This window comes from Rutilus rutilus (genome assembly GCF_951802725.1).
Source record: "Rutilus rutilus genome assembly, chromosome: 15".
In the NCBI taxonomy this organism is placed as follows: Eukaryota; Metazoa; Chordata; class Actinopteri; order Cypriniformes; family Leuciscidae; genus Rutilus; species Rutilus rutilus.
In genome coordinates this window covers 31,318,216-31,332,402 of record NC_140220.1, presented here as the reverse complement: position 1 = coordinate 31,332,402, position 14,187 = coordinate 31,318,216, and the positions used below count along the sequence as shown (strand labels likewise).

Here is a 14,187-nt window from a genome sequence, read left to right as displayed (position 1 = left end):
GACCTTGCTCAAAATCCGGACCAATCATTAGCGTAGCTAGGGCGGGGCGTCCTGCCTTCTATCCAACCAATTCATCTCACCGTGACTCTATAAGCGCATAACTGTCTGATTGGCTCACGAACCCGGAACAAACGTGCGCAGTTGATTAATTTTATAGGCGTGCCAGCCCGTCAGTCACAGAAAACTCTCACGCTCATTCGCCAGCAGATCTGTCGCTTAAAGTCTGCTCGGCTGATGCAACTTGAAACAAGCGTTTCAAGCCGTGATAGATACAGGGACAGTACGTACTGAGACTGAGAGTATTGCGTCAGGCCAAGAATGTGTTTTTGAGACCGAGTCAGGTCTCATACATTACAAGGTATCGGATTTGACTAAGCAAGAAGTCTTCATTGGAAAATAATATAATAATTTATATTATTTAGAATAAAAATGTAACAAAATAATATAATGTCCATCCATTTATCCATTTTTCAAACCGCATTTACTGTGTAGGGTCTCAGGGATGCTGCATCGTGTCGGGCAAATAATAATATAATATAATATAAAGAGAAATTAAGATGCTTTTGCAAAGCATATCCACCAATTCCTTTTTCTGTTGTTATTTTGGCTTTAAATGCAATTGTCTAGTCAAATTGTCATCAGAAATTGCAACACCCTTCAAACATCTCCATTCAGTTTTATCCTATCATGACTGCTGAGGAAGATTAGTTTCTTCCTGAAGATCTTTTAAGCTATGGCATCGGCTTGTATTTTAGATCTCCTTTGTCTGTAATAATCTCTATCCATGACATATTTCAGATCTTTCCATTTTTTTTTTTTTTTTTAAATGAAATAACCTATTATTCATCTAATCTTTCTACAAACCTGTGACATCCAATGCTATACCTGATGGTTTCCACTGTGACAACCACATTTGTTCATCTCTAGTGGTTTACATCTCATGTTGTTCACTTTATTTACACATTATGACAAAGCTAAGGTCATCAGTACCTTAAATTCAGAAGGTACTTGGAGTACATATTGTTTGTCCTTTGAGTTTGCGTCATGTTCTTTGCAAAACAAATATTTATGTATGTTTTTTTTCTTGTCTGGATGATTCAGTGTTATTACATTAATATATCTGCATAATACTGAGTCATTCAGAGGTATTTGACCAGGCTGAGAATAACAACATGTCAGCATCATAAAACTATTAAGCCAGAAAAACAGGCAGGTCAGACTTGTGATCTCAGTAACGTCACAGTTCCTTTGTGTTTTTAGGTTGACGACTTTTATCAGCTCAGTTCCGAAGCCATTAGACTACCAGACTGACTCAACTAATCTTCACTCCTTGACAATGAGGATAGTGGTATTTTTTCTCATTTTAACAGAAATTATGCGTTTATTTGATTAATAACCTATTACATTGCAAACTAACCTTTTTGTAATAATTTCCATGTAAATGAGACATAGAATGTCACAAGAATTGGATGAATGAGAATATTATATGTGTTATTTTTGCCGCTATTTTCTTGTAAAAAGTTCAGTTTGGGTTGATAAACACGACACCCTTGGCCCCCTGCCACTCCTGGACATTTCCTATAGTGTAGCTTAGGCTTTTATTTGGTTGAAATAGGATTATCTATAAATAGAGGTATTAGCTGGCATCATAAGATACAAGCACATGTAAGCTCCTTAAAAGTCTGCATGATGCACAAGCCTTTCTCTGCCTATAGCTCAGGCAGACGGGGGAGCTCCAGTGACCAGACCTTTCACGAAACAGCCTGTTTACTTTCTCTAGCGCTGTGACCTTAGACTCGGACACACTGGCTCCCGCTGACCTTATATGAGTGACAAATGCAGGATGGAAAGAGGGTCATGTGAACTGCACACTTGCCGTTTGTTTGTTTCTAGCCATTACCAACAAATGTCTTAAAGCTTACTGTTGCTCAAATTCCTGAAACAGTTTAACAGCATAATTGATCGAATGTGTATCTTAATTACCGTAATTGTGCTGTAACTGAAATGTGATTTGAAAAAAAGCTAATTATTTTCAAATTGGATGTTCATCCCAGCTAACAGATTTTTGTTATAAGAACGTTCTCCAAATATTCAGTGTTGGTTCTGGGAACGTAAAAAATGTCCAGTTTTCTTGACGTTAGAGGAACGTGTTTTTGAAGGTATGATGTTCCTCAAACGTTCTTTCAACTTAATTTTGATTAACAATTAAAGATGATTTGTACCATTCCAAGAACATAAAAAATGTCCAGTTTCCTGAAAGTTAATAGAATGTTATTTAAAGGTTAGTACTGAAACATTCTTTCAATCATTCACCTGCTGTGAACAAGCACTTAAAGAGAAATCATTTATAATAATAATGACTTCTTCAATGGTCAAACATCAGTCAAGCTGATGTGATAAATATCGTTTGTATCACCATTGTTGGATTTCAGATGATGAATATTGATGACTCTGAGTGCATATAAACAACGCTGTCTTTGTTAACTTTGTCTGAAAATGTTTTGTCATTCATACACTCACAGACAACAACAATCAGCGTATGAAACACAACAATGATGACATGCTTCATGCCTACAAAACACATTCATGGCTCCCAGCATGCATTGTGGCATGAAAAAATAATGCGGCTGAATCATTTTTGGATCGTCACCGTTGTTGAGGTTTGAGTGTTGATAAGTGTCTGTCTACATTTTTACTTTCACATAGTTTTAGACAATCTTACACAAATCACTTAAGTGTTACAAATGATGTTTATCAAATCGGTTGACTTTATTAGGCCTACTTAATGCTCAAAAAGTGTTTCAATTCTAAAAATAAGCAAAACTATGGAAAAAGCAGTCATATTGACCAGTGAAGCAGCCATGTTGATCTGCTTTATCAATGCAGAAATGTTTTGTGGAAACACCTGCAAAGTCCAGGGTCAAGAGTCCCACTAAAGTAAACGCTGATCACCATGATAGTAACGTCAAACGAAACAATCATTCGCGTTGAAAGAACGTTTGAGGAACCTCATACCTTCTAAAACACATTCCTCTAACATCAAGAAAACTGGACTTTTTTTTTTTGATTATTTGAAGAACGTCCTTATAACAAAAATCTGTTAGCTGGGATGCCGCTTACCTTGGTTGTCGTGTAAATTTGAAATTCTGTTGATGACCAGATTAACTTTCTGTCTGAAACATACCAATGTCAAATAGTCCTGCAGGGAATTGGCCTGCCATAGGGTGGAGACCAAGAAATCTGCACCAAAAAAATAAAAAATTAAAAACAGAGCCAGAAAATCTCAGAAAAAACACATTCCCATGCCCCAAGCACACATATAGTGCACTTAAACATTCTTCCTGCCATACATGATAAAATGCAGTGAACGTTTGTGTATAATAGATTTCTTATGTTGTTGATAGATGATAGATGAGAATGTTTGGTAATTATATATTTATTGTGATCACCACTTCTTTGTTATTTAACCTTTTCCCTCTTTTTTTACTTTTTCTTAAAGAGATAATTTAGCCAAAAATGGAAATTCTGTCATCATGTAGGCCTACTCACCCATATGTAGTTTTTTTTTTTTATTCTGTGGAACACATGATAAGATTTTTATTTTTATATATATAATTGTATTTGAAGAAATTTTGAAGAATGTTCCAACTAACTATTATTGTCCATAGTGAATGTGAATGAGGTCCAAAACAACAATGGACTCCATTGACTTTCATTGTTTGGGCAAAACAGATCTTCAGAATATATTCTTTTATGTTCCATAAGTCAGTTTTAGATTGACATGAAGGAGGGGTGTGAACTATCCCATCAATAGGCTACATGCAAATCACTTGATGATTGTTTGACCTTGTAAATACTCGATTGTTATATTTGTTGCATGGTTAAAGAATTTAAAATGTCACAAAATGCATCCTATAAAAGAAAACTTCAAGGACAGACAGACACCAAATCAAATTTTTTTAGACCTTTATCATGTGTTAATATACAAACCGCACGGGCATTTTAGCGACATCTAGTGTTAGTGAAGAACATTGCAGATGGAGGGCCTTCGGGTTTACTGGGTGTCTGGCTCATGATGGCTGTTTTTTGGACATCGTGTGTTTTAAATTGTACAATTGTAGCACCCTTTTAAGAATGGATTGATGTGTGCCACATTTTCCTCTCCTGACTGCATATGGCTGACCGTGTCAAAATCTCATGATCCTATCAAGGATGTTCTCCAATTCCACAGCGCAGATTTCAAAATACTCTTGAAATGAAATCAATAGTCTTGATTTGATGCCCTCCCCCTCCCCTTTCGTTTGTTATGAGCTTGTTTCCTGAAACTTTGGGGATCTGTACAAAAATACAGAATGGAGAAAGAAAGAGATGCGTGAGAAAAGCGTTTGGCCAGTGCCGGCATGTTCTGCATTTTTTAATCAGACAGGAAAAAGGAAATGATGTCACTGGGTCACAAACAGGATGCAGTGATTATAACACAATGAGAATGCCTGGCCATGCGATTTAGACCCAGAGGCCAGAGAGCAACACACACACACACACACACACACACACTTGCAGTTGTGGCAGGAGGGGTTCGAGTAACAGGTTGCATTGCGAAAGTTCTAGTTCAAGACTAATTGCTGCGATAACAAGTGTTTAATGCTCCTGCTGCTGACGGAAATTCTCTCAGAAACCTTTCCGAAATGTGTTTATTCTTCCCAAGCATCCTTTTGACCCAAGCACAGACGCAAAGACAAGGATGCTTAGATGACATGGACGGACAGGATGTGTGTGTGTGTGGAGTGTGTTTGCGTGGCATAGATTTGTTGTTGTTTGTTGATTATGTTGCTGTTAGGAATGGAAAGAAACCCGAGCTTGACCTCCTGGACGACCATTTCTGTTTCAGTGCTTTGTTAAACTCGAACTCAAAAACGCATCTCCTGCATGGCCCTCTGGTGCCTTGCATGGGGTCTCGTAATATTGACTTTGGCCAGAGTGGTGAATTATTTAGGAAGAACTGATGGGAAGGATGAATCTCAGAGCTGAACATCGAACGCTAGTACAAATTGCCTTGTTTTTCTGATGTGCGTCACCTACTTAAATTCCCTTACAGATGACCTTTGCACCCTTTAGGCGATTCTGCTCTGGGAGGCCGATACGGTTTTGGATTATTTCGTTATTTTTGAATTAGACCCTTGCTTTTTTCCCCGATTCTTTCCGTGTTTGGTGCGCATAATGCCACTGAAACCCATCTGTGGGCGCCAAGGCCACGTGCACGGCTCCGGCTGATTCTTTTGTTGGGGATGGAGATGTCTCCTTCAGCCCCGAAGGCGAGGCTGAGGCCCTCGGAGCTGGAACTCGTTTGTGTCTGTAGATAAGTGTGTGTGTGTGTGTGTTTTGTTTATGGGTGCTCTGCTGAGCAGCGCCACGATGAACCTGGTGAGAGGGGCGGCATATGCCGCTGTTTTTATGGCAGGGCAAGGTTGCACCCTGGGGCATCTGTTTCGGTTTTCTGAGGAGGGGCCGCTCCTCTGTCGTTTGCGCTCTTCGCCTGTCTTTGTTTCAGAATTTCCAGCTCAAGGGGCCTGTATCCGAGGCAACGGATTTAAATTTCAAGCCAATTTACAACTGGGGAAGTGGAAGGAGGGGGTCGAATGTGTAAAAGACGGTACATTTGTAACCTTTATAAGAGAGAGTAAAAGTAAACCATGACATGTTCATTCCCTTTCCACTCACCATTATAAGAAACATGTAAGCGTGAAGAAGAAAAAAATTGCTTGAAGGAATTAACTTTTTATTCTTCAGATGTTTGGTTTCTTATAAATATGCATTATATACAAAATAATAGTATAAAACATATAAAGAGCAGTGTGTCATTATTAAATTAACTCTGGAAATAATCACTTTTTAAAAAAATTACATTATTGGTTCTGTATTCTCAAAACTAATTATAGGCAGTCAGTGGTGAGCAGTTGCTTTGTTTTTGTCCATTTCTTGTCTTGTACTCATGGGCCGTGTTGCATAAAAGAAGTCAAGTCAACTTCTTGGATCTTGCTGGCACAGTTTTGCGTATTACAGTTCTGTAGGTTATTTTTCTTCTTTTCCCCATGTTGATCAAAATCTCAAAAACAATCCAAGAAGACCCTGGGCACAAACATAGCACTCGATTTAATTATTTTAAGGCTTTTTCGTGAATTTTCAGCTGCTTATTGTAGAGAGGAGAGCAAAAAGTCTTTTTTATATGATTGATGTTAGCAGGTTTTTTTTTTCTTCTTCTTCTCAGACATTCATAATGCTCATCATTGATTTGTATGGGTAAGCTCTGATTGGTGCTCCCCCTCCTCATTCTTGCATAGCTGGCAATGCTGGTTGAAGGTTTGGAAGTCCCTGGCACCTTCCATTGATTACTTGGCGGACAATGTGTCCATGATTACCGCAAAAAGGATCTTTTAAACTTTTTTTTTTTTCTTTTTTTTTGAAGAAGTCCCTTTTCCTTTCAGCCCACGGGGGAAAAACAAAAAAAACATACCGTAGCAGAAGAGTTCAGAAATCATCCAGGACTGTACACGTTTGTACATAAACACTTCTTCAACATAAAACTAAACTATTGCATTCGATGAGCAGGACTCTGCTCTCTCCAGTTTCTCAAGTTTCTCAGTGCAGCAGTGGATGTCGATATAAATCTCCAGTCTCTAAGTATTTTTGTAAACAATCCAGAAAAGATTTTAGTTTGATTGTGTTTTTGTCTCCTCTCTTCATAGACATCAGCCTGTAATTTATACCTGTGGAAAGAACAAAAACAAAACAGAGGCTTAGATTATGCTTTGGAAATGAAGCTTCGCTCTCAATATGTGCCATACTAATATCACGGTTTCATAATAACTTAAATGGCATACAGTAGAATTCGATTTCAAATTTTAGTGGACTAATTAGCGGCCTAAATGACAAGTGAGCCTCTGTTTAGCAGACTTCATTAGTAGACACTGACAGAATGATAAAATGGTGAACACGGCCAGCAGATCCCTGCTTGAAACATGCAGACATATTAAGAAATGAACTGATCCTCCTTACCTCAGTTGCTATGACACATTCACTCCTCTCCTCTGCTATTACAAACACAGACTGGTACATGGAGTCCCTTGGGGAACATATCGTTGATATCCTACACTCTGGCTTTTCCCTGCACACACAAATCAAGCTTCATGTTAACACAAAGTAAAAGCACATGGGGCAGCTATTTATTGTGCGGAGATGGGGGTGAAAGCGCTCGGCTCATTTTTTGGCTTTATAGCGTTTTGTTCCTTTCCTCTGTTTACAGAGGCTGATGTAAGAAAATCCTTGTAAGAGGAAAAAGCGCTTTTGTTGTGCGGTCCAAATCAATAAAAATCTTTTAACGGGGTAAAAAGGCTTCTTGCTGTCAATGCCTTTGGGTCCAAGTGTAAAATTTAGTTTGTGTAGTTGTGGTTGTGGATATCAGGGTTTAACTTCTCTTAGCCAGTATTGACGTTCATATTACGGTCATCAAGCGAGCGCTAAGTGCAAAGGTTAATATACTGGGCGGCACGCTAATGGAGCATGACCTCAGCATAATAAAGCAAATTCAATCCATCCGAACACCTCTATTTATCAAAGTGACGTGAAATCCATTTCTTACCTGTACATTCTACTCAATGGTATTTTCTCTTCTAAACACTTTTCGTATTTATGACTTTTGTCCTCTTGGGATACGATGTCCTTGAACTCTTTCGATGAATTGTAGTCCAAGTGGCAGTTCTTGTGTATGTAATTCGATTTGTCAGGTGCGCAGTCCACCTCTAGGCTGACCTGCTTATTAGTGTTCTTCAGCTGTGAGGTGGGGATCAAGTTGTCTCTTTGTGATTCCGACATGTTGTTCATTGCCTCGCCTCGAGTCCTTTCTCCAGATGCCTGCCTGTGAATGTGGCGCAGGGCAATGACCACCATGCAGAGCAGAACCACGAGAGCCACCAAACCCACGGCCAGAGAGACCGCGGCCCACTGGAAGGAGTCTTGAGTTTCTCCTTTGGTCACGGGAGCGGTGACCGAGTAGTATTCGCAGTGGGGTCCGGTGAAGCCGTTGGGGCAGAAGCAGGCGGGCGGGTTCCCTGGGATGCCCACGCAGGAGCCGCCATTGATGCAGGGTCTGGACGAGCAGGCGTTGGAGGGCCGGTCGCAGTTGCGGCCTTCGTATCCCGGGGCGCAGGAGCAGACGTAGTCGTTGATGCGGTCGTAGCACGTGCCACCGTTGGCACAGGGGTTGTTCGCGCAGTCGTTGATGTTGATCTCACAGCGCTGGCCAGTGAAGCCCGCTCGACAGCTGCACATGCGAACGCCCCCCAGGACCACACACAAGCCATCTGTGGATCGTAGGCACAGGTGTAAGTGACTAATTATACATATGCATGCATGCGCACACACACACACACACACATCTGGATCTCTAGATCCAAAACACACTGCAGGAATTTAACATAAGAGAAAAGGTACTTTTGCGTACCATTGGCACACGGCAGAGTGGTGCATTTGTCCACTCTTCTTTCGCAGTTAAGACCAGTGTAGCCTCTGGGACAGTCGCACGCATAGCTGCGCCCGTTATCCTTCTCGTGGCATCTGCCGCCATGAAAGCACGGAGAGTCCGCGCAGGTGAGCAGACTGTGTTCACAGTGAGCTCCCTCAAAGCCAGGCAGACAGGTGCAGATGTAACCTTTATCAAGATCCTATAGGGCGAGAAAGGAAGCGGATGTTTCAGAGATGCATTTATGGACCGGTTTGCATTGTTTCATGTTTGTACAGTAATTCTAGATGTTAAGAAAGAGGCCTTTCAAAGGATGCAGGAATAAGGTCATAACAAGCCCATTGATTAAGCCTGAGGTTTTTACAGACACGTTAATGATAGTTCTGAGATGACCAGATAATAAAATATCAATTCATATTTTAGTGAATTTCAATATCATCAAAGTATGTTGTGAAGAGTATCCCAATCCAGATTGGTGCACATTATAGTAAAAAAAAACCCAAAAACATTAAACCCATGCATGTGGTTTTAATGAAATTCATATTTTCAGATGGAGTCAGCATCCCTCAGTGGCAGTAAAAACATGAAGGTTTGGGGCTTTTCAACAGAATAATGACTCACTGAGCAAAGACCTCCGTTCTTGCATGGGCTGCTGTCACACTCTCGCACCTCAAGCTCGCAGTTGACCCCGGTGAAACCAGGCCGACAGGTGCAGGTGTAACTGCCCTGACCTGTATTCATACATGTGGCTCCGTTCACACATGGCTTGTGATGTGTGCAAAAATTCAAATCTGTTTTGAAAGAAATAATAGAAAATGTCAGTTAATGGGTCATATTTTTTCACCATCACATGTTTGTCACAGATCTAGTTGTGAATGCTATGAAACTGATGTCAGTAATGAGTGAGACATTCAGTCAGCTACTGTAACTGTTCAGGGTTTAGTCTTACCTTGGTCACAGAACAGTCCACCCCAGCCCTCTTTACAGTTGCACTGCCATGGCTGTTGACAGGTGCCGTGTTTACAGGCTGGATATTTTCTACACTCTGTACAAAGTTTACCCTGCCATCCTTCTCTGCACCTGCAATACACAGATATATGAGAAACACTTTAAATATGGTTCAGAACAAATATTGTTTTTAAGCCCCACTAAACTAGATATTCACGTTATTTTTCCATCAAACCGCAGTTGCTATAACTCATTTAATGACAAAAGTTGACGCTTATCCTGTATGTGGGTCAGAAAATTACAACAGGGCAAATACTATATAAATGTATGTATGCAGAGACACAGATCAAGAGGAATATTAGATCTGAATGTGATCGAGATATTTCACACTTCATACACGACCCATGTATACTTACACACACTCTCCAGGTTTGGAGCAATTGCCATTCGCCTCACTGCACCCCTCCAGACAGATCGCTGCATTAAAAGAAAAAGCTCTTGTTAGTAAAGAGCCATGGGTTTACAGTAGTTTTGCAAAGTTTAATCAAAGTTATGTTGGCTTATTAGATAATAAGTAAGCCTTTGAGAGGTTGATTCTTCAAAAAGTACCAAAATATTGCGGTTTCTTTGAACATCTCTGAAATAACAGTGTTGGCTTAGCCAGGTTTGGGCAGCACTACTTGTTTGCCGAAGCAATGAAAGACAGAGGAAGTGCTCAGGAAACTTTTTTTTTGTGTGTGCAATTCTGTCTGGTGGCAATAGTGGCACAAAAATAACACACTTCAACTAAAGATTAATTTTTACATTTAAAGTTGAAGATGTAATATAGCGCTGAGCTTTAAATGAGTATGTGTGACTGATTCATTCTATGCATTAAGTTGTAGCTGAATGAAAAACAGAAATGTTAGAAACTGGTATACATATCTATTCCCAAGCTTTACAGTTTAGGAGTATCCCATTATTGCATTAGGAAAATTAACTTATCATCAGCTGCTCTTTTTACTTCTTTATTATCAGCATAAAGCAATGGGCCTTGTCCAAATAAATATCTTTCACTGCAAGCAATTGTACAGAACCTGTCTAACGAGGTCACTGCTATGGATGCGGGTAATTTACGGTTGCCTGTGTTGAGCTGTCTATGACATTGATTTTGAGCGGGTACCCGACCAGCACTGACCGCAGCAGATGCTCTATCCCAATAACGGACAGCTGCCCCTATTGTTGTTTGTAGTCTCTGTGAGCCATATTTGCAGCTGCTACGCTGGAGCGCAACAATGGAGACTACAATTTCGTGGCGCGTGGCGGATAATAATGGCGCGATTAACCCGGCGCGTGCTTGCCATGACGCTCGTGCAGGATTAAATTACCAAGCACCCGCGCTTAGAGTATATACAAACTGTGTCAGCGCCCTGATCAACAGCGGGAATGGTCAGATAAACTACAACAGTTCACACCGAGAAAGCAGTACACGCAAGAATCAAATGAATACCGACAAACATTTGCTTTTCATTAAACCCATATAACCATCTCTGCGCGCTGTTTGTATTAGCTAACTGCTGCGTACCTTTTGACAACCAAAAGAAGTCAGACCCCAAAAGGTTGTGTGTGTGTGTGTATTTTTTTTTTTTATTAGGCTACAAGTTACTCAAAGCGCCTATTTTCACCTCGCGGATGCTGTCAAACAGTATCGCTGAAGTGGTAACCATAGCAACAGTGCCCTACTTGAGGATCATCATCATCGGATGGAACATTGACATGTTTAATATTTAACATTTGCATGTTGCATTTTTACTTATTTAAACATTCATTTACACTAAATTTCATTATCAGTTCATTATTGATTTGCATAACGCAAATTGCTACATTTGTTTTGTTTTGTTTAAAAGCGAGAATGCTTGTGCTGTGAGCAGCAAAAGACAATAATGGTTGTGTGGGATGTATTCCTAAAAATTCTTTCTAAAAAGCAGATCCAAGGCCTTATCTTAAGGGTCAGCGGCAGCATGGTTAACATCACTCAGACATGCTCGAATAGAGCAAGACATAAGGCTCACACCTAAGCGAAGCCTCAGTCTTCAAGACTAGAGTCCAGTGGATTGTGATCTCTGATTGCTTACGTTCTTCGCAGTATTCCCCCTTCCAGCCAGGGAGACAGGATAACTGTCCATCTGGGTTGCAGGTGTAGTGGCCAAAACGGTCGTCCCTGGGCGTGCATTTTTTGGAACAACTGTCGCCGTAGTAATTTTCATTGCAGATGAACCGGTAAGAATACCTTAGCTCCGTCTGCTTCCCGCTTTGAACATCCTGAGACCATTCAGCCCCTACTTCCAACTTTCTCTGGATGGCAAAAAAGCTTATCTGCAAGTCGGGGTTGTATGTGTCTGTAAAAAAGAGGAGAAGATTCTGATTAGGCCATTGCTTCACTATTATTTGATTTCTTCTTTTAAAATGTTTTTTTTTTTTTTTACTCAGTAAAAACAAAAAAAAGTTTAAATTAAGTATAGGTTAGAGTATGCCATTATTTGCTTATGTGTTTTTTGAAAGTCTCTTCAAAAGAAGAAGAAAGAAAAGAGACCAATTTTAACTTCTGGGAAGCTGACACATTTGGAGTACAACTTATGTTTAAATTTCCTCTTCCTTTGAGTTAAGCAAAATATTCCCATGGTATTATCCCATTCTAAAGGGCGGGACAGACAAAGGTGTAAAATACAGGAAAATGCAGTCGGATGGTTTTGGCAAGCGCTGTGTATTCTCACCAAAGCCCACTGCGCTTTCCCACGCCAAAAATAAACCAAAGGAAGTTCAATTGTGTTCGAGCATGAGAATGCAAAGGTGTTTGAAGCAATAGAAAAAAAAAAAAGGCATTACAAATTTGCAATTTTTTGATTAACATGTTTTTCTTAAGACTTGGGCGCAGCGTGCCATGGTTTGATTAAAGATTTGTAAACAAAAATGTATGACGTTCTAATGAAAGGAGAAGATTGAAATTCTGTATATATGCACAATATCGTAGTGTCGCCCTCTAGTGGGAAAAACAATCGTATCTTACCTACAGGTAGATCCGCGTAAGGTGAGTGCCAGGCCTCAATAATCAATGAAAATGATCCCTAAGAGGAAAGAGAGATTCAGATTGAAACCTTTAATAACTGCAACACAAGATAAGTAAAACACAGTCGGGTGTGTATACATAAATATAGTTGCATGCATTATAAAAACGTTACGTTAGAAGCAGAAATAAACTAATAATTAAAATTGTCAAACTGCTGATTAATGTGGAGAGGATCGAAATAGTTAGTCTCTACACATGTTGAACCTGGCTGCATTACAAATTGTTGCTATCCTAATACTAGAATGAAAACACAATCTATTCCGTTATAGATTATACAATCAAAATAAGTTGTATTTGAGCTTACCGGCCACCCAAAGTTGAACGGCAGTCGAATTGGTGTGCTGAAAGAGCCACTTCCCATGATACTGAACGAGTTTGTCCCCAGCACTGGCGTTATGGCACTTCCAAAGATACAGTCACCTGGAGACACGACCACCTGGTAGTTTTTTAGGCAAACTCTGAAGAAAGTCCTGCAGTCAGGCTTGCATAAATTGCCATTTGCGAGCAAGCCTTGGAAATTTTTGAATTCGTGAAGGTCGAGTTCGAAAACACCAGATCCAAATATCTGAAGGGAAAAATGACATGCATTACAACATTGCACTGCAAATACTGGCTTACCTACAAAAGTGCTCTCTGTAGGCAACTCGAGAGGAACGGGTCCTACTGACTTTCCACGGGACCGACTGTGTTTGTTTACCTGCGTCAAAACGGTCGTGAAAAATGCGATGAGAAAGGTGAGCCAAGCTGCCATGCTTTTCGATTCTCCTGGGCAGCCGCGTCACCCACGATTATATTCCCCGAAAGAGCCTATTCCAGTGTAAAGGGGTGCAATGAAAACAAATGCCGAAGAGTAAAAAGGTATATCCCGCTGCGCGTCCACATGCACGTCACTTCGGTGTGCAGGAGCACGTCAAATTTCCAGTTATCCAAAAGGTGAAGGTGAAACTGGCAAATCAATCAGCATCCAGTCTTATTCCTCTTCGGCTCAAGATATCCACGGAGCATGTTTAGTATTCCACAGTGAGCACACCGATGTGTTTAGTGTCAATGGTAATGTCTTGTTTTGGTTCTAAACTTTGTGCGTCAGCATTGCGCTGTTGGGTATCCTCGCGCTTCTCGTGTAATTCGTGAATGAAGACTTGTTTCTTGCGTCCCGGAGTATTTATACTGGCTTTGTGTCCGCGCTGCTCATTATATAAACTGTCTATCACTAAACGCCGCCCACTTTATACTCAGCCCCCCTCTCTCGACAACAATGATATCCACATTTAATACCCACCACTACGCGGATGATGACCAATTGAGCGCGAGTGATTATTAACAAGCCCAGCATCTGTTGGCATATTTAAAGCAGGCACGATTAAATACTGACCATTTCACACCATGCAATTTTCCCCTTATCGAAAACGGAGGAAACTTCGCACTACAGCCGGTTACTTCTCGCGTGTCCCCGTTCCAGTCAATTGCGCGGGTAATTATATTACATCATTGAAAGCGTGCACGGTCAGTGTAGGGTCCTATTTCCTACCTTATACCTGATGTTCCGGCGGAGAGCCTCTTCGTGTTTCGAGCTAGGATAATATGAAAGCGCTGCGTTAAAGTGACCCCGAAAGCACTA

General features: G+C 40.6%; 1 protein-coding gene across 1 annotated transcript; it reads right to left on the bottom strand.

Annotated features, from left to right (window-relative positions):
- Positions 1–5,759: 5,759 nt before the first annotated feature.
- Positions 5,760–13,815, bottom strand: dll4 (delta-like 4). Its single transcript, XM_084431606.1, has 11 exons — positions 13,267–13,815; positions 12,874–13,134; positions 12,510–12,567; positions 11,578–11,841; positions 9,880–9,940; positions 9,465–9,595; positions 9,137–9,306; positions 8,498–8,717; positions 7,637–8,357; positions 7,054–7,162; positions 5,760–6,764 (listed from the first exon to the last, which is right to left on the bottom strand). The coding sequence occupies exons 1-11, from the start codon at positions 13,318–13,320 to the stop codon at positions 6,759–6,761; spliced, it is 2,055 nt and encodes a 684-aa protein (XP_084287732.1). The 5' UTR covers positions 13,321–13,815; the 3' UTR covers positions 5,760–6,758.
- Positions 13,816–14,187: the final 372 nt, after the last annotated feature.

Coding starts and splice junctions, on each gene's coding strand:
- dll4 (XM_084431606.1), bottom strand. CDS start 13,320: ATGGCAGCTTGGCTCACCTTTCTCATCGCATTTTTCACGACCGTTTTG. Junction 13,135..13,266: donor TCACGACCGTTTTGACGCAG/GTAAACAAACAC, acceptor TTTTCCCTTCAG/ATATTTGGATCTGGTGTTTT. Junction 8,718..9,136: donor AGAACGGAGGTCTTTGCTCA/GTGAGTCATTAT, acceptor CTCGCCCTATAG/GATCTTGATAAAGGTTACAT.